At 58.9% G+C, this 22,856-nt stretch overlaps 3 protein-coding genes across 7 annotated transcripts; all 3 read right to left on the reverse strand.

Moving 5' to 3' along the window:
• Positions 1-352: 352 nt before the first annotated feature.
• RASIP1 (Ras interacting protein 1) lies at positions 353-13,296 on the reverse strand. Of its 2 annotated transcripts, none has more exons than XM_058280535.2 (12): positions 12,835-13,296; positions 12,387-12,527; positions 11,203-11,879; positions 9,086-9,441; positions 5,582-6,235; positions 4,891-4,928; positions 4,523-4,674; positions 4,301-4,416; positions 2,908-3,151; positions 2,506-2,678; positions 1,215-1,362; positions 353-764 (listed from the first exon to the last, which is right to left on the reverse strand). In XM_058280535.2, exons 2-12 carry the CDS (start codon positions 12,521-12,523, stop codon positions 565-567), a joined length of 2,895 nt encoding a protein of 964 aa, XP_058136518.1. In that variant the 5' UTR covers positions 12,524-12,527; positions 12,835-13,296; the 3' UTR covers positions 353-564. The 2 variants fall into 2 exon arrangements, with proteins under 2 accessions (XP_058136518.1, XP_058136519.1); XM_058280536.2 differs by having other exon boundaries at positions 4,301-4,404; positions 12,835-13,295.
• IZUMO1 (izumo sperm-oocyte fusion 1) lies at positions 13,211-17,274 on the reverse strand. Of its 3 annotated transcripts, XM_058280537.2 has the most exons (10): positions 17,030-17,274; positions 16,078-16,385; positions 15,669-15,743; positions 15,261-15,347; positions 15,048-15,068; positions 14,673-14,753; positions 14,416-14,516; positions 14,016-14,169; positions 13,578-13,806; positions 13,211-13,363 (listed from the first exon to the last, which is right to left on the reverse strand). In XM_058280537.2, exons 2-10 carry the CDS (start codon positions 16,310-16,312, stop codon positions 13,312-13,314), a joined length of 1,035 nt encoding a protein of 344 aa, XP_058136520.1. In that variant the 5' UTR covers positions 16,313-16,385; positions 17,030-17,274; the 3' UTR covers positions 13,211-13,311. The 3 variants fall into 3 exon arrangements, with proteins under 3 accessions (XP_058136520.1, XP_004451154.2, XP_023442523.2); XM_004451097.4 differs by having other exon boundaries at positions 16,078-17,274; XM_023586755.3 differs by lacking the exon at positions 15,048-15,068 and having other exon boundaries at positions 16,078-17,274.
• A 756-nt stretch (positions 17,275-18,030) lies between these two features.
• On the reverse strand, positions 18,031-21,626 carry FUT1 (fucosyltransferase 1 (H blood group)). 2 transcript variants are annotated; one of them, XM_058280539.1, is made up of 2 exons: positions 21,359-21,626; positions 18,031-20,470 (listed from the first exon to the last, which is right to left on the reverse strand). In XM_058280539.1, the coding sequence occupies exons 1-2, from the start codon at positions 21,399-21,401 to the stop codon at positions 19,359-19,361; spliced, it is 1,155 nt and encodes a 384-aa protein (XP_058136522.1). In that variant the 5' UTR covers positions 21,402-21,626; the 3' UTR covers positions 18,031-19,358. The 2 variants fall into 2 exon arrangements, with proteins under 2 accessions (XP_058136522.1, XP_058136521.1); XM_058280538.1 differs by having other exon boundaries at positions 18,031-20,518.
• Between the last annotated feature and the right edge of the window lie 1,230 nt (positions 21,627-22,856).

Genomic DNA, 22,856 nt, shown 5'->3' on the forward strand with positions numbered 1-22,856 from the left:
CATCGAGGATGTCACCAGGGAGGGTCTGGATACAGACCAGCAAGGCCCAGGAGGGAGCTGGGAGCCCGAACTCCTGGGTCAGCGGGGGGCGGGGTAATGGACTTTTGGGGTGGGAGGGAGAGAGGGCTAGTTCCCAACAGCAGTGCGAGGGCCGGCTCTCCGGCAGAGCACGCGGAGCTGCTCTGAGCTGGGTGGGCTCCTAGGTTGGATTGCACGCCAGGGGCCAAGCTCGGGCCTTGGCTATAAATACCTCCTCGGACTCCGCAGGCGCCCATTGCGCCATGAGAGCGCCCTGGTCCCCTATTCCGCAGAAAATCATCACCAGCGCCCCCGAGTCTTAACAGGCGAGGCGTTGCCAATGCCACAGATACCTTTATTGCTCCTGCAGCCTCACATCCCAAGCCCAAATCCCCACCGTCCCATCCTCTGCTACCCGAAAACTCAAACTCCCAGCACTCCATGGAGAGAGAACTACAACTCCCAGAGAGCTCTGCGCTCAGGCGTGCTCCAGTGAGTGAGAGCCGGAGAAGGGTCAAGGTTCCCGCGCTCGTTGGCTATTGGCTCTCAAGGAGGCGTGGTCACGGGAGGTCCGTGGCGGTGATTGGCCGGCAGTTCCTGTTGCTCAAGGTCCCAGAGGAGGCGGCGGAGCCTGCGCAGTTCACGGTGCAAGGCGTCGTCCGTCACCGGACCCGTGAGGCGCAGCCGCGAGCTTCCCAGGGGCAGGATGAGGGGAGGGTGGGAGGAGAAGCTTTCGAAGATGTCCCCTGTGAGATCGAAGGGGAGCAAGTTAAATTCTGAAAATGGGCGTGAGGCGGCCGTGTGTAGTCAACGCCCGAAGGAAGAAACTTCAGGCCCCAGCAACGCCTGGAGCTGAGTCCCCAAGCATGATGGGAGTTGTAGTTCAGACTATGACAAGCCACCGTTGCCTGGGAAACGGGCAGGCGATGTAGTTGGGTTCCTAGATCTCTGAGGAAGTAGGGGCTGGAGAGGCTGAGCTTCAGCCTTTAGGTGGGAAGAGGCAGTAGTGAGGGGTGACAAGAATAGGGGCCTGAACCTCTGAGAAAAAGGTAGCTGGGAGAGAAGGGGCTGGGCCCTGGGAAATGAAATTAGGGGTCCAGAATCCTGGGTTAGAAAGAGGAGGGGGCTAGGGAAATGGACTCCTGGGTCCTGAGGAAAGAGGAAAGGTGAGAGCCCGAGTGTTTGTATCCTCTCACCAGCATCCACAGCATCTCGTTCTGCAGGGGGAGGGTCCCAGGCAGGTGGTGGCCCACGGCCAGGACCCAGCTGGTAATGGCTGAGCAGGTGATGGAGCTGAGTGGGGGTCAACGTGGGGTGATCAGTTCGTAGGTTGCTCCATGAAGCCTGAAGGGAAGACCAGGTGAGAGGTCTAAGGGCATTATGGGACAGCAGAGAAATCCTAAAAGGGAGGACCTCCCTAAAGAGGGTGGTTGTGGTGGGTGGAGGCCGGACTCTGTGCAGTGTCTTCTGGGCTCTGTGAGACCTGGTTGTCCCCCAAGAGAAAGGTGGGGAAAACTGTGCTCTCAGCAATTAAAAAGTAAAAAAAAAAATAACTTATTTGCTTCAGAAAAAAAGAAAATATAAACACACAGCGAGTTGACACAGAGAGCTGATGGTGAGGGGAAGGGGAGAGAAATAAATCTTTAAAAAAAAAAAAAAGAAAATATAGGAAGTGGATGGGGGCATAGAAGAAACAAGACTGGCCATTTGGTTTACGTTGTTGAAGCTGGCAGTGTGTACATGGGATTCATTGTTCTAGTGTGGCTACTTCTTGAATCTGTTTGAAAAGTCCCACGCCAGACCTGGCTTGCATCAGAATTGTCAGTGTTGTTAAACACAGAGACTCTGGGGTCTGACTGCCTGGGTTCAAAAATCCCAGCTTGGCTACTTTATTCCTTTTGGCACGTCACTTTCAGTTTCTTCCTCTGTAATTTGGGGAAGAACAATGGAACTACTTACTAGAATTGTTCTGAAGATTCAGTATGGCAAGATTGTAAAATACTTAGTTCTCTGCATGTGGCTTATGAAATCCTCTGTAAAAGTTTGGTATATGAAAATAAATACGTTCAAGAGACCCAGCCTACCTAAAACTCAGGTTCCTCATCTGAGAAACTGCCCATTAGTAACATACTTCATAGGGCTTTGTCAGCTTTAAATTAGAAGTGTTAGGCAATGCCTGGCACCTAATTTATGTTCACTGAATGTTTTAACCATCCCATCCCTTGGTCTCATACCAGACTTGTTGAATCAGCATGTCTGAGGGAGGGGCCCTGTAAACTATTTTTAATAAGTCCCAACCGGATTCATTTGCAGCCAGGTTTGGACATCGTTGGTGCTGGCTTCCTTCTAGCTGTCAACGCATCACCCACCATGACTGGGCAGGAGCTGACGTGGGGTTCGATGGGGGCGGGGTACAAGGGTGGGCCAAATGCAAAGGGTAGCTGGAGACTCAGGGGTCAGGGATCAGTAGGGTTGACCAGAAGTCACCTTGAGCAGAGAGGTGCGAGGCACGCAGAGCAGATTCACAGCCATGGAGAGTTTCCGGAAGAATTCAGTGGCGATGTCACCCAGCCCGGCCCCCTGCAGCCAGTCCAGGACAAGGTCCAGATTGGTTTGGATCTGGACAGCTCGGGACCATTGATAAAAGGGGCGGCTTTGACCTGTGATGGGGATGGGGAGGGATACAAGGGACAATGGGTGCATGGACCCTGCTTCCTGCCACCCTATCCCCCCTCCTCCGGCCCTCCCTTACAGTCCATCAGCCTGGGATCTCAAGCCTGCTCTCCTGAGTCCCGGAAAGTGAGGCCTGAGCCTGTGATGTGTCTGACTTGAGGTGGGTTTCAGTAGATCCTGTCTTGCCCCCCCGTCCCCTCCCAGCCCAGCCCTAACCTCGTTCCATCAGTGAGTTGAGAAGGGATGCGTTGGAGAAGAAGAACAAGTAGCCAAAAGTCTGAGACACCAGGTCTGGATGCAGCTCGCACTGGCTGGTCAGTTCCAAGGCTGCCTGGAACACGCCCAGGGTTGGTCTCAGCCCCACAGGCATGGCACCCAGCTCTGCACCAGGCCCTGGCAGCTCCGCCCCAGCTGTGAAGGGGTTACTGTCCAGGAGAGCAGGCAACGTTGAATACAGAGTCTGAAGAAATACAGGAGTGAGAACAAATGATTGAACTACAACTCCCAGGAAGCTTCAGGGCAGTAGAGCATAAAGTTAATGGAGTACCCCCCACAGGCTTCTGGGAGTTGAAGTCCATTCTACTTTCAATGACCTATGGGTCTCCATGAGGAAATCCCTACTTTCCAGATGGGTTTTTAGCATTCATAAGGCCTACGTGCCTCAAGTCTTGAGAAAGGACTTCCAGAAGTTTCTTGGCTATTTTAAGACTGCCTCTGGTGCATTATGGGAGTTGTAGTTCTCTGCAGAGGTAGCTCAAAGAGGACAAAGAATACTAGACAAAGAAGCCCCTGTTAATCAGAATTATTTATCCAGAATTCCCAAAGGAAAGAAGAAGAATGGACAGCTAGGAACTGGGAGGGGGGTGGCAGTCAGCCAGTGGAAAGTGAGATCAGGCCAAGGACAGGAAATAAGGTCAAACCAAAGAAATGCAGGATGCTCAGAAAGTGAAGTCTCAGAGGATAGGGCTTCAGAAATCAGGGCTGCTAGAGGCCGTTAGAGACTGTTCCAAAAGATCTTTCATTTTACAGAGAGAAAACGGGGCCAATCATAAGTTGGAAACTCTGAGAATTCCAAGAAATGATATTCATGTTAGTGGTGAGTGCTAGAGCAGAACACACACCCTGCAGGAAGGACACTCCCGAGAGAAAAAGGTCTGTGGCTCAAAAAAGGCGTGAATTCAGAGCTACAGGAAGTGAGGTCAGCAAACACAGGAAGTAAGGCCTGATAAATGAGAACCTTTATTTAAATGGCAGCACCTGGTACACCAGAGGCATTTCTTCAATACATATAACTTGTCATGGACCAAAGAGTGAAATGAGAAAATGCAAGCTAGAGGAAGCAGAGTAGTGGTGGTATAATGACCTAGTGAGGTCAGCCTGGCAAGAGGTGACGGTTGCAGAGATAGGAAGAGAAGCCAGAAAGGCAGGAAGTGATGTAAGCGTAAAAGGAAATGATGTCAGAAGAGCAAAGTGCTGAGGTGAAATGGGAAGTGATACCAGAAAAGCAGGAAGTGTTGTGACATCAAATAGGATGTGACCTCAGAGTCACAAGCGTGCTTCAAACAGCAAGTGATGTTAGGCCAAAGGAGAAGTGAGGAGCAAGGCCGACCTTGGTGAGGTAGTAGACAGACTGCTGGAAGGTACACATGATGACCTCATCCAGGAGGGCCATGGCCTCATCACATAATTCCAAGTCATTGCAGAGCTGTGGGTCTGAAGACAGGCCTGGGGGTGAGAGGGAGAACCAGGGGCTGGCAGGCAGGAGGCCTGGACCCCAGGTGTGGAGAGAGGCAGGGGCTTCGGGCAGGCCTGGGCCTGGGTTTGAGCTCACCCTCCTGGTCAGCCTCCTTCTCCATCTCCAGCACCTTCTCCTGCACAAAGCTCAGCAGCTCCGTGGTGTTGGCCATCCACAGCATGAGTGGCCGCAGCTCCACGGACACAGTCTCGGGGGTCAGGGGCACTTCAGGGACCCCCTCAGGGTGGCTAGGGAGGGAGGTGAAGACCTGTAATCTCTGCCCAACCCCTACCGTTACTGTTTCAAACCTAGAAATGTGGGTCTAAGTTGGAAGCTGAGACCAGCTCCCATTTCACAGCTGGAAAAGCTGAATCCCGAGGAGCCCTAAGACAAGCAGGGAGGAGATGGCAGGCAAACCCAGACCCCTGCCTCCCTTCCCACCTTTCCCCCTGGATTTCTCTTACTTCTCTGGCTGACGGTCTCCAATTTCCTTAATCTTTTCCTGTGAAACAGTGAGATGGGAATCAAGGTGAGGGGGGCTGAGGGAGAGGGAGGGGGCTCATAGGGTAACACCTGATTTTTCTAGGAGTGCCTTCTTCTCACAAAGACTTGCCCCACTTTTCAAGTGAACTCTAACCCTGATCTTCCAAACCTCTCTCCCACTTTTTGCCACTTAAACAGGAATTCACAGGCAGGCCAGATGAGGAGCGCTCTACCTCCGGCGTAGCTCCTTCTTACCGTGGAGAAGCCCTAGCTCCGCAGCATAGAACCTTTCTTTTCCCACCCTCTGAATGGTTTCTCCCTGGCACCTCCTCCTGGAAGGCCAATGGGTTTCTTCCCCCTCGCCTCCCAGAATGGTCTCGCCCACTACCACCCCAAGCTTCGGCCTGCCGGCCTCCCCGATCATAATGGGACCTTCCGATTTTCTCATCCAATGGTTTCCCCCCCACACCCCCAACCTGTCAGAATGGGGTCTCCCAGACTCCTCCCCCACGGCGCTAAAAGCAGGCCCCGCCCTCACTTTGGCGCCAGTGGCTGAATCCACACCCACCTCTCCCCGTGTCCGAGCCTCCTCCCATCTCGCCCATCTAAGAAATAGTGGGGAGGGGAGGCCCGGGGAGCACGCGGGGCGCAGGCGGGGCTGGGGGCGCTCACCCAGACGGCCTCCTTGATGAGCCGGGCCAGGTGGCCCAGCATGCGCGGCAGGTGGCCGAGCTCCAGCTCGCGCGCCGAGTGCTGCACGCACAGGGCCAGCAGCGTGGCGGGCCCGAGCGGCGGCAGGTCCCCGGCGCCCGCGGCCGCGGCGCGCACGATCTCGCCCAGCAGCGCCTCCTCCTCGCGCGGCCGGAAGCGCAGCACCGGCTCGCGGCCGTCCAGGTAGGCGGCCAGCGCCTCGCCGCGCTCCTGCAGGCCGCGGCCGCACAGGCGGCACGAGAAGGCCCAGCCCGGGCCCGGCGGCGCGGCCCCGGGGCGCGTGGGCAGCCACGGCGGCCGCGCCGCCCCCGAGCCCCCGGCGCGCGGGTCCTTGTACATGAACAGGAAGTGCTCGCCCAGCCCCAGCAGGTCGCCCGGGTGCAGCTCGGCCTCCCGCAGCAGGAGGCACCCGTTGTGCGTCACCGGGGCGCCCCGGGATGGGCGCACCGTGGCCGGGGGCTCCGGGCCCGCGCGCACCGTGCAGTGCCGCGGCAGGATGTCCGGGGCGTTGAGGAAGGTGTCCACGTACGGCCCCGGGGACCCGCCGCGGCCTGACGAGGTCCCGCCGCGACCGAACACGTGCTGCTCGCGCGTCATCACGTACACCACGAAGTCCTGGCCAGAGAGGGAAGAGACGCTTAGGACACCTCCGTGAGGATGGCCGCTTCCAAAGATTCCTTCCTCACCGTTGACTCTCTCACCCCCCACCTCCTACGGATGGACACTTCTGAGAGCTCCTGGGCTTCCAAAGCACTCTCCAGTTACCCTCCCTTGAAGAGGACTCTTGGGCGGTACTCACTCCCTATGGTAGACTGTCCCACAGACCGGCTACTTACAAGGAGACCCCTCTCTTGACATGAATTCTACCACTTCCCCCCTCAAAGAATGGATGCTTCCAAAGAGCTCTCCTTTCCACAGTGGACTTTCCTATCTTCTCACCTCCTCAGAAGAGCCTTTTCCAAGGCAGTGGACTCTTCTATAACATCCAGCCCAAGGAATGGTACTTCCAAAGATAGCCACATTACCAAAATGAACTGTCCCATTACCCCCACCCCCAAAGAATGGTCATTTCCCAGAAGCCCTTCTTTCTCCAATGAGCTTTCCCATTTCCCCCACCCATGACGGGCTTGCTTCCAAGGTGTTTTTCCTACTTGCCCATTTTCCCACCCTCATGATGTAGCTTCCAAAGACACTCCCTTTCCAGTAATAGGCTTTCAATACTCCCAAAGCAAGGCAGGGGTACTTTTAAAGAGACCCCCTTTGAACAAAGGCATCTACCATTATCTCTGCCCCAAGATGTACCCTCTCAAGATCTCCTTTCTACAATGCCCTCTCTCATTTTTCCCCATCCCATCATGAACTCACTTCTAAGGAGACACATTCCTACAATGACTCACCTATTAGCCCCATTCCCATGATGCAGATTCCAAAGGTTCCTTCCATCAATAGGTACTTTTGATATTCCCATCCCAAGAAAGGACCCCTTCAAGGGGATTTCCTTCATAGAGTGGGCTCTTCTAGTAACCCCAATTTATAAACACTTTCAGGGAAGCCCTCTCCTGACAATGGAATGTCCCATTACATTCACAAAGTGAAAGAATACTGTAAATAAGGGAAATCTGACCTGCTGGCTAAACATGGAGCCCTGTTCTCCATGCATGAATGAGAGAATAAGCATCCTCATACATAAACTCCCTTCCTAGACTAAATTCTCCCATTGCCTCCACCCCATGAATGGGGTTTCCAAAGAGACCCCTTCCCAAGATAGATTTACTCATCACCCCCTCTAGAAAATGGACCCTTCCTATCTGACCACCTTCTTAAAGCAGAATCACCTGTTTTCCAACTCTGTCTAAAGGTGGATTTATCTGTCATACACATGCTTCCAAAGATCTATAGTGAATTCTCACATGTCAGCCACACTGGGAATAGACTCCAAAGAGCTTCTCCACAACAGATTCTATTACCCCCACCATCAAGATATGGAGACTTCCAATGGTTATTGAATATCTATCTTTTCCTGGCTTATTTAAGACATATATAGATTAACAACTGTAGCAGTTTGATATGGTTATGAATTCCAAAAATAAATATTGGATTATGTTTGTAATCTGGTCTGTACCTGGGTGTGAATAAGTTATGATTAGGGCTTTGATTGGGCTATGTCATTAGGGCATTCAGTCCACGCCCCCTAGGTGGGTGGGGACTCACAGGTAAAAGGCAGGGTGAAGGACAGAGTTGGAGCCTTTGATGCAAGGGTTTCTAATGTTGGAGTTTTGATGTTGGAGTTGAATGCTGAAGTCTTAAGCTGGAGCCCCAGGAAGTCAGCACGCAGAGGAAAGAGAAGCCAGCCCCAGGAAGAGAGGACCTGAGCCAGGAGAAGAACACAGAGAAATAGAGATGGCTCCTTAGACACGGCCGAAACCCCAGGGAGAGAGACAGGGCCATTCACCTGATAGTCTACAGCTGACATTGTGGAGAGAGGCAAAGTCTAAAGAGCCTCCTAGTCTACAGCTGACCTTGTGGAGAAAACAGGAGCTGAGCCCAGAGGAACCCAGGAAGCCTGAACCCTTGCAGATGTCAGCAGCCATCTTGCTCCAACACGTGAAAAGACTTTGATGAGGGAAGTAACTTACACTTTATGGCCTGATATCTGTAAGCTCCTACCTCAAATAAATACCCTTTATAAAAACCAATCAGTTTCTTGCATTTTACATCAGCACCCCTTTTGGCTGACTAATAGGACAATCACTGTTTTTAGCAATTTTTTTTTTAAAGAGGTACTGGGGATTGAACCCAGGACCTCATACATGGGAGCAGGTGCTCAACTACTGAGCTACATTCCTGGAGACTTCCAATGAAGACTCCTTCTTACAAAGGAATTTCCCATGAATCCCACCTACGGTGGCTTGGAGCTGTATGTACCCCAGAAAAAAAAGTGTTCTTAAAACTTCACCCATTCCTGTGGGTGGGAACCCATTGTAAGTAGGATCTTTCAGTGAGATTACTTCAATTAAGCTGTGGCCGAACCCAAGCAGCTTATCATCACATGGTGTTTGTTTGAGCAACCCAGGAAATCTAAAGACATAAATGTCTCCAAATGATCTCCCTCCCCCAGAAGATGGCTCTCCCATCGCTTCCCCTCATGAAAAGACCCCTCCAAGGGGATCTCCTTCCTACAGTGACTCTCCCACTCTCCCTTGACTAAAATAATGCTTTCCCTCAACTTCAAAGGAAATGAACCACTGTCTATTTGCCCCTCCAGCGGAATCTTTCTCAACCAGGCACACTCCATCCCCTCTCTTCTCTGAGGGTGGTATCCCCTATTCTGGAGCTCACGGAGACCACGCCTCCCAGCGAACCTGAGGCTACTGTGACCCCGGGGCATTCTGGGGGTTGTAGTTTTGTCGATCTCAACTGACGTGTGGGGCATAGGGCTCCCCGAGTAAGGAAGGCAGCGCTTGCCTGGGCATCCTGGTAGCCCTGGAGTAACAGGAAGTAGGGGTGGTTGCTGGGTGCCTGGATGAGGCACTGGGTCAGCTGGTCGAAGTCACCGGGGTCCACAGATCCGATTTGGGCGTCGGCTGCCCCTGGGGCCATGCTAAGTGCCTGCTGTCTACGCTCCTGCTGCCGCCGCCGCCGACCCTGCAGGCTGAGTTCGGACACGCTGCGCCGCAGGGACAGGTTTTCCGAGCGCTCCTTGCCCCCAGACCCAGCCGGGGTCCCCGGTCCAGACCCCGAGCTGGGACTGGCCAGCGCCGCCCCACCTGACGCCGCCCGTGAGCGGTTCTTCTGTGGCCGCCAGGAGGGGCCGCCCGTGCCTGCGGAGAGAGGCGGAGAGCAGTGAGGACGAGAATGGCAGGAGATGCAGAGAGGGACAAACAGACGCGGATAGCTGGAGTTATAAAGAGACATCATTGGTCATAGAGAAGTGAGGTTGCTTCCCGCCTTTGGAATTTTGCATATGCTGTTCCCTCTACCTGGAACGCACTTCCTACCCTACTCATACCCATCTTGCAGTTTTCAGCTCAGAAGTCCTTCATTCTTTCAAAAAACATTTACTGAGTACCTACTATGTGCCAGGCACTGGGGATTCTGCAGTGAACAGAGAGGACCCTCCCCTCAGAACAGAAACCACCTCCTACAAAAACACCTTCTCTGACACTCCAAGTCGAGGCAAGTGACAGCACAGCCAGGAGCTCTGGGCTTTGACTGACCCCAGAACCCAGCCAAAGTGTACAGTAAGTTCCCAGAAAAAATTAGATGAATGGATGGATGTTTCCCACTTGGCTGTAAGATCTGGAAAGGGGGGATCACAATTGTCCATTTCCCCAGGGCCCTAAAGAAAGGGTGGCCCACAGTGGGTGCTCAATGAATGCTTTTTGGAGTATAATCCTCATTTTTTTCTTTTTTTTTTAACTAGGAGGTCTTGGGGACTGAAGCCGGGTCTTCCTTATGGTAAACGGGAGCTCAATTGCTTGAGCCACAGCCGCTTCCCCCTCACTCTTTCTTTAGCACCTTCTTTGGGCCCAGCTCTGTGCTAAACCCTTTATACACACATCTCATTGAATCCTCATCTATGGTTTTGCGGAGATCGACTGGCAAAGAACGAACTGGAATTCGAGCCTGAGTTCAAAGCCTATGAGTTCAACCACGACACCACTATCTCCCAAAGAGAGACTGAAAAAAGGTTAGAGGGCTCCTTGCGTTGCCTCTGGCCCCAAATGTGCCAGGCCCCAAACCTGCCAGGCTCCATCCTGCACTTGCTCTTTCCCCGGGGATGCCACCTCCCGTTCCAGGCCCTCCTTCTCAGAAACCTGGCCTGCGCGTGGCACGACCGTCCAGGCTTCCACAAATACCTCTTCCTCCAGCCCCTCCCCCTCCCATGCGCTGCTGCCCTCAGCCCTGCCCCTTCCCCCACGCGCACTGCACACGCACCGCGGTCTACGGCCTTCGGTTCCCGGGCCCGCCCCTCCGAGGCTCCGCCCACTCAGGCCCTCCAGGCCCGGGACAGACAGCACACTCGCTCCTCTCCAGGCCCCGCCCCCACTAGGCTCCACCCACAACGGCCCCGCCCATCACCAGCCACCACTTGCAGCCAGAGCTGCCTCCTGCTCCCCGCACCCAGGTCTCGGGGACCCCGCATCCACCACCCTGCCCCACACCTCCCGCCACCCCATTCCCCGGTCCAGCCCGAGCACCAAGGGCCCCGCCCACGGCCCTGCCCACATGCCCGCGGGCATCTTCTAGCGCCTAGAATCCAGGCCTCCCCCAGCCTCCAGCCACCGCGCGCCGGCATCCTGGAGACCCCCGCCCGTCCCACGTCCTGGGCCCCTCAAACCCGCGCCCCACGATCCCTCCCTATCTGCAGGCCACCCACACATGCAGCTTTTTCTGAGGCAGCCGGCAATTCCCAACCAAGGCCCGGTTCCCGCTCCGGGGCCCCCCTAGGGCCACCCACTTACCCCCCTCCCCCACCTTGCCCCTCCAGCAGCCCGGCCGGGGCCCGCGGGGTCCCGCCCACCCCGCTCCACCCCAGGGCCCGCCCTCTGGCCGCGCCCCCGCGCCCGCCGCCCGCTCACCGTCGCCGTCCGCGGCCCCGAAGGCCTCCTGCTCCAGGCGGCGCGCCTCGTCGCGGCCGCGCAGCTCGAAGCGCCGCGCCCAGCCGGGCCGCGCGCGCCACAGCTCCTGCACCAGCAGCGGGCGCTCGGCGTCGCCCAGCACGCGCAGGTGCTCCGCGCGCCACTCGCCGCCGCCCACGCCGCTCGCCGCCTGCCGGCCCAGCGCGTCGCAGAGCGCGAAGGCGTCCACGCAGCCGCCGTCGCCGGGGCCGCCCGCCAGCCCGTAGCGCTCCAGCGCCTCGGCCACGAGCTCGCGCGCCGTGGAGCGCGCCGTGGCCAGCACGCTCTTGTAGTTGGCGCCCGACGCCAGCCCGGGCGCGCCGAAGATTTTGAGGACCCCCGGGGGCGCCGTGGCGCGGGCGACCAGTGGGGGCTCGGGGGCCACGCCCGCCGCCAGCTCGGGCAGCTTCTTCTCGCTGGCCCAGCGCTGCGCGGCCCCCGGAGTCCCCGGGGCGCCCGCGCCGCCGGACCCGGTGCTCCCGGTCCCCGAGCCCCGGAAGAGCTGGGAGATGCGCTTGGCGCGGCTCCCGGACGCTCCGCCGGCCGCCTTGACCGCACCCACTCGCCGCAGCTCCACGTGCGGCGGGGGCGGGGGCAGCGGCTCGCTGCTGCGGCTCCCCGTGTCGGACGACGAAGACCTGGGAGCCCAAGGGGCGAGGGAGACACGCAGAGACGGGGGGAGGGCGGGAGGGGAAGGGCGGATGGGGTGGGCCCGGGTGGAGAGAGGCAGAGAATTGGAGAGAGGGGGACAGAGACCCACGGAGCCGACAGAACCCCAGGATGGACAGAGATCCGGGAGAGAGCGGAGGCAAAGAGGGGGAGAGAAAGGAAATAAAATCGAGGCAAGCCCCACGGAAGGAAATTCCATGAGGTGGGCAGGGATGGGGAGAGGTGAAGCGAGCCCCTGCTGCTTCTGTGTCCCCATCCCCGGGCCTTTCGGGCCTAGCCCCCCACCCCCACCCCAGCACTTCCCCGCAGTGCCCTGAGATCCCTGGGCCCAGCTCTGTCCCTCCCACCAGCCGGATCCCTCGCCCATTCAGGGCAGGAACGGGACATTTCCCTGGGCAGGGACTGGGTCATAAGTGGGACATGGTGGGGAGGCAGGGGAGGCAGGGGCAGGAGTCCCACGGAGGGGGGGCACTCACTTGACCGAGGCAGCGCTGGGCCAGCGCCGCCCCAGCTTGGCCAGCTGCTTCCGGGGGGAGTTGATCCACAGGCCCACCGGGAGATGAAGCTTCCCGAAGCGGGGGCTTCCGCCCTCCTTCCGTTCACCAGATAGCATGGCCCTGAGGGGAGAGGGAGGCCCCAACTCCTGAGACACCCTGAGTGGTGAGGATGGGCTGGGGGGGTGGGGGTGCTTGGACTCCTGGGTCTGAGGGAGGAGGGGGCTGGGGCCTGGACTCCTGGGTTTGAGGGAGGAGGATGGGGCTGGGGGCCTGGACCCCTGGGTCTGAGGGAGGAGGGGGCTGGGGCCCGGCCTCTGGATCTGAGGGAGGAGGGGCCAGGATTTCCTGGGTCTGAGGGAGGAGGGGGTTCCTGGACCCCTGGGTCTGAGGGAGGAGGGGCCAGGACTCCTGGGGCCCCGGCTCTTACCTGCTTCGGGTCCCAGCAGCACCCGGAGGCCCTGGCTCCCTTGGCCTGGGCTGGTGCGTGATCCCACTGCTCTAGTTCAGCCTTTGCCTCTGCCCCAGCTCCCAGCACTGGGTGGGGGACAGGAAAAGACCAGAGGAAACCCGGCAGGAAGAGCGGGGAGGGGGCGTCCTGTGAGCGGCCCGGGCCTGGGGGAGGAAATCTGGGTAGGGCTGGCCCTGCTCCATCAAGGCTTCTGGAATCATCGGGCGGCCAGCTGCTCCCCTCCGGCACCCAGGGGTCCTGGCCCCCAGCCCTCCTCCCTCATTCAAGGCACCCATCAGGGACCTGTCCTCTAGCGGAACCAGAAGTTAGGAGCATACCGGAGGAGTGAGTCAGATACTTGGACAACAATATAAATCTTTATTGGTTCCTTGAGTCTGACCTGTTTCTTTGGCACCTAGGGGTGGCAAGCTGCACCCCCCCACCCCTCGCCAAAGCTTATGAGTCAGAGTTTTCAGACTTCGCCTTCCGAGACTGAAGGAAAAAGATCCTGGGCCGGGGGGCGGGAAGGAATGCAAATAATGGACCCGGGTTAGGTTCTGAGAGGGCGCTGGGGGGGCACCCCTCCTTGTCTCCAATATTTGACCTTTTTCTAAAAATTCCCCAAGCCCCGCCCTCCCACGCCCCTCCCTCGCGGGCCCCGCCCCCTCGGCCCGAGGCCGTGGGGAGCCCCGCCCCCCGCCCCGCCCGCGGCGGCGGCTCACCCGGCGCCGGCGCCCACGATCACCAGCGCCAGGCTCCCGATCGCTATCCACAGGAGGCGGCGTCGCAGCACGCTCTGGGGCTTCGGGGTGTGTGTCACCGGCGCGTAGGGGGTTGTGGTCGTCTGGGGACGTCCCACGTTGCTCTCGCCCCCCTGGTTGACCGGAGGCGGGGCTGCGGGGGGGGGCGGGGGCGGGGGCGGCTCCTCCACCGTCACTCTTTTGGGCAAAACTGATGGAGATGGGGGAAAGGGCCGTCGTCCTGGGTGCGCGCAAAAGCCCCCCCCGCCCCAGTTTCCCGAGGCCCTCCTGGAGATAACCACATCGCTAATTGCCTGCCAAGGGAAGCCCGGTCCCTGGGGCCAGGGGCCACACCCCAGAAGCTCACCCCAAGACCCGGGGCCCTCAATGCCACCCATTCCCCCACCCAACAGCACTGACTTTTGACGTGGAAAGTGAGGACGGTGGCTGGGGTGGAAAGCACGGTTCCCAGCTCGCAGCGGTATTTGCCGGCGTCGCTTGGTCCCACCATGGTCCTGGACAGGGTGGGCTCTTTCCCCTCGTACAACAAGGTCTGAGACGAGTTCTTCCAGACCTAGACCAAGCTCAAGGGGTCACAGAGGCCTCGGGGGTTCAGGAGTTGGGGGAGCACAGGGCTGAGAAACCACCGGGCTGCAGTAGGGGGGGGTGGGAGCCCAGAGTGTGGAGGGCGTGGGGCCACGGGGGTCAGCAGGGGCCGAGCCTAGCAGGTCATGGGTCAGGGGGTGGTGCAGGGACCAGGAGGCTCACACAAGCCTGATGGTCTTGGAGTTCATGGGTGACAGGGGTTGGGGGGCCCCACCCTGGAAAATCTGTACTTGGTGAGGCCTTCAGAGAGGTGGTGCCAGCTGAGCTCACAATCCAGGATCATGTCCTCCATCTGATGGACTTCGACGCGGCGCTCTGAGGAGGGGGGTGTGGGGGAGGCGGGGTGGGGGTGTGACTGCGGGGCGCCCCGCCCCCACCGCCTTGCACTTGATCTGAGCCCCTCCTTTTCCTGCCTCTTCTCCGGCGCCGCCCCTGCCGCCCCCACCCCCCTGAGGGGTCCACCTCTCTCACCTCCGCAATCCAAGGACTTCCGGCAAGCGTGAACCTCCTTTTCGCATTTCTCGCACCATATCAGAGTTTGCAACATCGTACCTGAAGGGGCAGGCGCGAGGCTGGTCTTCGCCCTCTAAGCCGGGCGGCTGAAAGGGCGGGGCGAGGCCGGGTCTGGGGCGGGGCCTTGGGTGGGACCCCCGGGAGGTCAGCCCGAGGGGTGGGGCTAGAGCCCAGCGGGGCAGGTAGCGAGAGAGGGCTGCGGAGGCGGCCTGCTCCCCCAAGAAGCTCAAGGTGCACAAAGGAGACACCACCGGGACCCCAAAAAGAGAGGGGGAAGGGTTGTACACGGGACAGAGGGGAAATCGGGGACTAGTTGTCACAAGCCGGACTCACCGCATTTGTTGGGACAGTAAGCTGCCTCGGAAGGAAAAAAGAGAGAGAGAGAGAATCAGATTTCGAAGTTAAAGCGAGCTGGGAGCGGAGGCGGAGGAAGAAGCCGGGGGTTTGGACTCGAATTTGCGGAAAGGTTCGGAGGGGCTGGAGGCCGGGACCCCCAGGGACTGTGGGAAGAGGAGCCCGGGGTCCCAGGCTTCCGCATTCCCTCACCCTCTTTTTGGAACTGAGCAGCATAGCGGGCAAAGACGTCCTTCTGCTGGCGCAACATCCAGAAGATCTCCTTCTCGAAGAGCTCGTCTGAGAAGAAGCGGGGTTCAGAGCCTGCCATCTCACTTTCTGGCCTTCGCAGGGAAGGGCACGGAAATTTAAGGACCACCGAACATAAAGCCGGCCGCGGTGCTAACCGATGCACATATACTAACTCATTTACTCTTCACAACTCCTGGTCCCCATCTTAGGGACGAGAAAGCTGCGAGGTCCCTCGCTCCAGGCCACGCAGCTACAAAGTGGCAGAGCCGGAATTTGAACCGAGGCAGTCCGGCTCCAGACCGGGCGTCGCCGGCAATCACGTACCCGGCTAATTCTGGGGGTCCCCATGCCGCTCCTCCCTGCATCTACCTTTAACCCCACTCTCCGTGATGCGTTTCAGATCCTTCAGGAAACTCCAGGATGCCTTTACCAGCGTGGGCTCATCTGTGGGGACAGATAGGACCCCACCCCACGTTCCAGCGTCACTTTCATTGGCGCGCCTAGTCCTGGGAAACTACAATACCCATGGGGTCTACAGGCGAGGATAGACCTGGTTAAGGGGTTAGCCGCCCGTTGCCTTCTGGGAGTTGTAGTTTCAGTACATGAAAATGCAGGATAAGGGGGAAGGGAGTCGGGGCACAATCGCACCCTGGCCTTCTCCTTTTCCAGAACCCAGAAGGGCCTGCCCCCAGCGCCCTCCCCCTTCTGGAGCCAGCAGTCTGGGCCCTAGTCTTTCCCTGCCCCAGGACCCGGGAGTGGGCGCTTGGCCCGCCCTTACCAACCGCCCCCATGTAGCTATCTGCGTCCAGCGGCAGGTCCTTATACTCCCGCAAGTTATCCCTGATCCTTTTCATCAGGTCTTGACTATCTTTGATCGACACGTGGGTAGGCAGGTATTCCGTCTCCAAGGAGTTAAGCGCGTCCACGACCGACTCGTCACATATGACACAGCCCCGAGCAGGAAGCAGGCAACCGGCCAGTGCCGCCGCCAGGAGGGGAAGCAGCGGCCGCATTGCGGCCCGCGCGTGAAGTCTGTGAGGGCCTCCAGCAAGGGCCCTCTCGCCCCAAATTGAGAGGCGAGGAGCGCTACACGGAGAGAAGCCACGGTCCATTTTTAGGGGACCCCAGTGGGCTCCTACCCACGGGGTCCCAAACCGACAACCAGTGAATCCCTGAAGAAGACTTTTGTCCTTCAGCAAGTTCCTTCAACTTGCTGACTTGTGACTGTGTCCCCAACCCAAGGGACCCCAAATTTAGGATCCGCGTTGAATCCCAACTAAGAACCCGGCAGACAATTACCCCGGAGGCACCCACCAGTCCCCTTACCAGAAGCGGGAACCCCCGTCCCATGCAGACTTCCCCAAAATCGATGTGATCCCGAACTCCCAATCTGAAGTGGATCAACACCGAGCCCTCCCAAACCCCCAAAATCTGTTGCGTCTTGAGCTTAAAGCTCAATGCCCAAACCAAATAGATGCCCCAATATAGAACCAGCCCGCACATCGTCGAATTCAAAACTCCTTTCAAACCAAAATGCACCCCAAATCCACAAGCCTGAGGACCCTACAAACCTAAGACTCCAAGCGAGCGGTCCCCCAAACCCGGGGGGAGGGGAGGGCCTCGTCCACCCTTCCCCAAGACTAACGGAACCCAATTTGCAGGGCCTGTCCACGCTTCCCCTTAAGAGGAAAGGAGGCACTCCGATGCACTCCAACTCGCAACTTCCAGACCTTGGATCCCTGACCCCGGGACCCCAAACACTGGGGTTCGCTGAGGAGCCGACTCCAGGTCCTGGGAGCTCTTAGGAAGCCGGGACCACGTCCTTCTACTCTTATTTTTCCCAGAGTAAAATTAAGGATTTTGTTGGAGGCGAGGGTGAGGTGGGTTGCGTGGTGTCGAGGCTTTTCGACTGGGGTCTGAGTCTCCGCCAGGAGCTCCCGCAGCCTCAGTGCTCGAGCTTCCCACGTGGGGTCGCCGAAGTCCCACAAGTTCTGCCCTGGGGGGTTTTCCCCGCCCCGCCCAGAGCCCAACCCTGAGTCCGATTGGACCGCAACAAAGGGAGGCCCCGCCCACCGCTCATGACGTCACAGAGACGGTCGCCTCCTCCCGCGGGGGCTCCCCCTGCATCTAAAGCGGCAGCCCCCTGCCTGCTCCCGCACCCACAGCCGAGCACCGGCTCCCGGCCTTAAGCTCCCCCGCCCTCCCTTGGCCCCAAGACCCGCGCTTCGGGGTTCAGACCCCACCGGCCCTTTGGAAATCTGGCGCCGGGCCACGGACGCGGAAAGCGTCCGTTTCTAGTCCTGGGACCACGACTCCCAGAAGGCCCTGGCTTGCATCCTCATAGTAGTTATCGCAGCCAACCCCGCAGCCTTACGGGAAATGTAGTTTCAGAATTATATCCCTTTGTTCACCTCCCCTCCCCAGCAGGTGAGGTTGGACGCCATGCCCCCAAATCTGGAGGCCCATATCCGGGGTCCTGTAGAAAGGAACTGGGGGCTCAGACCGTTGGCTCCTGTAAGGTGTTTTTCCTTCAACACCTTTCAGGATGTAAGGTGGCCTGCCTGTATTCTTAAAACAGGCCACCAGAAAAACAGGAAACCACGAGTGTTGCTCACAGTGCCCCCAGATCTGAGCAGGGGACAACTACCCCAAGACATCATGGATAACGGAAATCCCCGGAAGTCCCCCCTCTCCCTCTCCCAAGCCTCCAAGAAAGCTGCAGAGCCGGGGATGGGTGATGTGGGCCTTTAATTCACACCTCCTTCTCTCCCACATGTGGCGGCTGAGCTGGGAAAGGCCCCCCAAAACTCCCTGAGAAGACTGGAGGAGGGACTTGGGTTCTTAGATGGGTGGCTGAGGGTGCAAGCAGAGACTGACTAAAGGTTATCTTCCTTCACCCTCTAAAAAAAAGCAAGGGGCTCCTGAAATCTGAGTGAGGAATCCTGTCCTTGGCCTGACCTTGTGCTCCTGCCTGGGTTCGAGGCTGGGTGCAGGTTCGCATACCTTTAGGATCCTTTTATCCCTGACTTGCCCAAAGCCAGATTTAGCACTTGGGTGAGTTCAGGGACAGACAATGGTTGGCAGAGGCACAGGACCTGTGGCCTTCTGCAAATCCAAAGGGCATGTTTATGCCCTGTTGATTCCCAGAAAACAGAATCCAGCACCCTCTCAGCCCCCAGCAGCCCAGCTGCAGGGGAGGAAACTCACTGTGAGCAGCAGCTTGAACTTGGAGCCAATGTGTGTAGCTCCATCTTTGGCAGATTTGAACTTAAAAAAAAAAAAAAAAAAGGTGTCTGGATCTCTGGGAAGGCTGACTCTAGAAGTTACAGCCTCTCAGCAGCCATACTCGCACCTCACAGTTTAGCTTGTCTTGCCTACCCCCACTTGTAGCTATCCCAGGACTTGAGGGTTGGACAATTGCTCTGCTCACAAACTGTCTCAGCTTTTCCAGAGCCCAGGAACAGCACCAGGTGCTGGCCAGCTAGATACTTATCTTCCTTCTCTTCACTCTTTCTTGCAGTGGGGTGGGTATTCAGTTTCTGGCTGTTTCATTAGATTCCTCCTCCCAGTTATCTTCCAGAACCCCACCCCTCTGGAAGGGTGGAAGGGCCCCACATTGTTCATTGCAGGCATTAGACATGGCCCTCTCTAGAGCAAATCCCCCTCTAGAATCATTCTAGAAGCACAAATGGAATTGGGGGCTTATCCAGGGAAGGAGTACCATGTCTTCTAGAAAACACCAGGATGGCCAACCCTAGAGAGGCCTCCACTTCTCTACTTCCTGGGGTGAGCCACCTAGAAGTAATGGAAGGATGACAAGAATAGGAAACTGCCACAAGCCTCTCCAGATATTCCCGGTCATAGGAAAAGATGTTCTGCTGGCTCTGAAGTGTTCGGGCAGTTTCAGAAAGCCCCCCATCTCGCAAAGGCTGGCCAACTTGAATCACTCTGGAAGTGGGAAAGGGAAGATGTGTGCCCATCTGCTCCAGAACCACAAACGTCTCCAGAAGCCGCTAGGCCTCAGGAGATGCAGGTGCACCCTGCGAGCTCTAGATTGCTCTAGCTTCCAGAGTGTCGCTCTGCCTTCGCCCAGAGCGGAGACAGGTCTGCAGCGATGCCCACCCACTCGGGCAGGAAGGCGGCCTTGGGCTTAAAGATCTTCAGGAAGCTGGAGTCTGGCAGGGTGAAGTTGGCCAGGTAGACGGTGTCCCCCCCAGCCAGGTAGGCGGCCCAGAAGCCAAAGGTGCCGATGGTCATGATGGTGTGGTTGCACTGCGTGAGCAGCGCAAAGTCCTTTCCCGGTGAGCCCTCCAGCCCGTCGCCAGCAAAGATCACGTCCCCCTGGGAGACGTCAATGTTCTCCCGGCACCACTCCATGCCGTTGCTGGTGACCACAAAGATGGGGGCATCGTGCTGGGCCCGGAACCAGTCCATGGCCTGCTGGAGGTAGGCACGGTCGCCCACCACGCCCTTCCAGCGGCGGGGCATCACCTCCAGGTAGTCGCCCCGGCGCACGTGGACGCCCACGAACGTGCCCGGGCGGCCCCCGCTGCGGCCCAGGCGCAGCTGACTCAGGAGGCCCTGGGCCTGCTCGCGGAGGTGCTCGTGCAGGGTGAACTCGCTGCGGATCTGTCCCCGGATGTGGTGGAAGAAGGTCCAGGAGCAGGGGAAGCCGGTGAACTTCAGGAAGGGGTCCTCCAAGTGGGCGTACTCCTCCGACATCCAGTCGTGCAGCTCCAGCTGCCGCCACGGCGTGTGGCTGTCCACCTCCGGCGCCAGCACGGGCAGGGTGATGCGGAACACCGGCGCCAGGGCGGCGTGCATGGCGGGCGGGATGAAAGCCCGGCGCCCGTTGAGCTGGGCCAGGGCGAGCAGCGTGGCGTACTGCCCCATCTGGTTACCAAAACGGCCGTCTGAGTGGATAGTCCAGGTTCCAGAGAGGGCGGCCGGGCACTGGGGACAGGAACACGAGGCGTTGGGGGACAGCGGCGTGCCCGGCAGGCAGAAGATGGCCACACGGGAGGACATCAGGCAGCGGCCTGGACACAGCATGGACAGGTCTAGGCCTTTGCGAAACACGTCTTGGTGGATGTGGAGGAAGGAGATGGCCGAGAGGACACAGGCTAGCAGGAAGGCCAGGCAGAGGTGGCGGCGGCTGGGGGGCCACATGGCTGCAGGGCGGAAGATGGGCGAGCCCGTGCTCAGAGAGGCAGAGGAACCTGGGGGGGAGGCATGGCCAGGAGGAGGGGCTGGGCCTGGACTCCTGGGTCTGAGGGAGGAGGGGGCTAGACTCCAGGGTCTGAGGGTGTAGGGGGCCTGGACTCCAGGGTCTTGGGGGGGGGGGGGCCTGGACTCCAGGGTCTGAGGGTGGAGGGGGCCTGGACTCCAGGGTCTGAGGGTGGAGGGGGCCTGGACTCCAGGGTCTTGGGGGGGGGGGCCTGGACTCCAGGGTCTGAGGGTGGAGGGGCCCTGGACTCCAGGGTCTTGGGGGGGGGGCTGGACTCCAGGGTCTTGGTGGGGGGGGCTGGATTCCAGGGTCTGAGGGTGGAGGGGGCCTGGACTCCAGGGTCTGAAGGTGAAGGGGGCCTGGACTCCTGGTCTGAGGGTGGAGGGGGCCTGGACTCCCGGGTCTGAGGGTGGAGGGGGCCTGGACTCCCGGGTCTGAGGGTGGAGGGGGCCTGGACTCCAGGGTCTTGGGGGGGGGGGCCTGGACTCCAGGGTCTGAGGGTGGAGGGGCCCTGGACTCCAGGGTCTTGGGGGGGGGGGCTGGACTCCAGGGTCTTGGTGGGGGGGCTGGATTCCAGGGTCTGAGGGTGGAGGGGGCCTGGACTCCAGGGTCTGAGGGTGGAGGGGGCCTGGACTCCTGGTCTGAGGGTGGAGGGGGCCTGGACTCCCGGGTCTGAGGGTGGAGGGGGCCTGGACTCCCGGGTCTGAGGGTGGAGGGGGCCTGGACTCCTGGGTCTGAGGGAGGAGGAGGTGGGGATGCACGCTCCCGGGTCTGAGCAGGAGGGCCCTGAAGGCAGGATCCTGGGTCCGAGGCAGCCACAGCCCCCACTCACCTGAGAGGGCCCTGCGGGTGGCCGGGGCCTCCGAATCCGCCATCGGCTGGCTTCTCACGGCAGCAGCGCCCGGGTCGCAAATCCAGCCCACATCCGGCCGCCTCCGGAACCCCGGCCGCGGGTTCCCAGGCCCGGCACGCCCGCCCCTCCACGCCGCCGCCCCCGACTGGCTGCTGGGGCGAGGAAAGAGGAGGGGGCGCGGTCCGCGGGGGCCGCCCCTCCCGCGCCCGGCAGGTAGCTCCAGGGCGGGGTCGGTCCGCCCCGCCTGCAGGCGCCGGGCCCGGGCGTCCCGGGCTCGGGAGGCGGCCCCCGCCCGGTCTCGGCTCCCGCGATCCCGCGGCCGCCGCCTCCCGCCCCCGGCCCCGCAGCATCCCTCCCGGGGCCCGCGCGCTGGGCGCACGATCCCGCTCCGTCACCCTCCGGCCTTCCCGGGGCCGGCCGTGCGCCCGCGGCCCCTGGAGGGCGCGGATCGCGGGGTCCGGGCGGGGGCGAGATCCTCCGCCCCCCGCCGCGGGCTCCCCAGGGGGAAGGGAGAACCTGTTGGTCAGGCTGCTCTGGGAGCGCCCGGGAAGCCCGGGCCCGCGCTCGGGCACCCAGGTGTGGGCGCCTCCGGCCTGCAGGTGTCCCCGCGGCCGCCAGGGGCCGCTGCTCCCCAAGCCGCGCCCCGCGCCCCGCGCCCCGCGCCCCGGCCCGCAGCCCCTCCTGTTTTGGGATCCGAGGGTCCCGCGCCTGGCCCTGCGCAGGCAGTGAACCCTAAAGTCAACCATGGGCTACAGTGAACAGGACAGTAGGGTGGGGTCCCGGAATCCTGTACTGCCTGTTGGCTTGCTCTGTAAAGCCACAACTTCTCTAATTGAAAAAAAAAAAAAAGGACCCGGTCCCGCTTTGGGTCACAGAGCACAGACCCTGCTGGGTCCCCCGCCCACCCACGTGGTTTACAGTTCCAACCTGGAGCAGAGGCACGCTGCGTGATTCCGAGATGACACTCAAAATTAAATTCCAAAATAAATAAACAAGTTAATAATTAAAAAATTTAAATTAAATATCCGCTATGAATACTATATGGTAGTTAAAATAAGGTCCTTAATTTTCCCCCCTAAGGTCATAGGAGAAGCAAATTTTTTTGAATTGAGGAAAAACTAGATTGTTGGAGGACAGGGGTGGGAAGAAAATAATTTCACCATACTCCTTCACATACCTCCTCATTTTTTAATCCAATAATGTATGACCTATCAAAAAATTGAATAAATAAAAATGTAAAAAAACAGTTCTTTTTTTGTTTGCTTTGCTTATAAGGCTTTAATCTGTTTGGAATTTATTCTGTACTTGGGGAAAGGGTGCAATTTGCTTTTCTCCCATGTGGATAACCAACTGGGCCCATGTTATTTAAATAATGGTTTCCTTTGAATTAAATGAATACTTCACCCTAAATTAGATAATAAGAATTGTCATATGAACGTCTCCCAGTATTCAAAGGCTATGGGTAAAATAAAAGCAA

The sequence above is a fragment of the Dasypus novemcinctus genome, chromosome 18 (genome assembly GCF_030445035.2).
Source record: "Dasypus novemcinctus isolate mDasNov1 chromosome 18, mDasNov1.1.hap2, whole genome shotgun sequence".
NCBI classification, from domain to species: Eukaryota; Metazoa; Chordata; class Mammalia; order Cingulata; family Dasypodidae; genus Dasypus; species Dasypus novemcinctus.

Coding starts and splice junctions, on each gene's coding strand:
- RASIP1 (XM_058280535.2), bottom strand. CDS start 12,523: ATGCTATCTGGTGAACGGAAGGAGGGCGGAAGCCCCCGCTTCGGGAAG. Junction 3,152..4,300: donor CTGTCTACTACCTCACCAAG/GTCGGCCTTGCT, acceptor GTATTTCTTCAG/ACTCTGTATTCAACGTTGCC. Junction 765..1,214: donor ACGAGATGCTGTGGATGCTG/GTGAGAGGATAC, acceptor TCGATCTCACAG/GGGACATCTTCGAAAGCTTC.
- IZUMO1 (XM_004451097.4), bottom strand. CDS start 16,411: ATGGACCGTGGCTTCTCTCCGTGTAGCGCTCCTCGCCTCTCAATTTGG. Junction 15,744..16,077: donor TAGCTACATGGGGGCGGTTG/GTAAGGGCGGGC, acceptor CTGTCCCCACAG/ATGAGCCCACGCTGGTAAAG. Junction 14,517..14,672: donor GAAGTCCTTGGATTGCGGAG/GTGAGAGAGGTG, acceptor CCCCCTCCTCAG/AGCGCCGCGTCGAAGTCCAT.
- FUT1 (XM_058280538.1), bottom strand. CDS start 21,401: ATGGCGGATTCGGAGGCCCCGGCCACCCGCAGGGCCCTCTCAG. Junction 20,519..21,358: donor CACCCGCAGGGCCCTCTCAG/GTGAGTGGGGGC, acceptor CCTCCCCCCCAG/GTTCCTCTGCCTCTCTGAGC.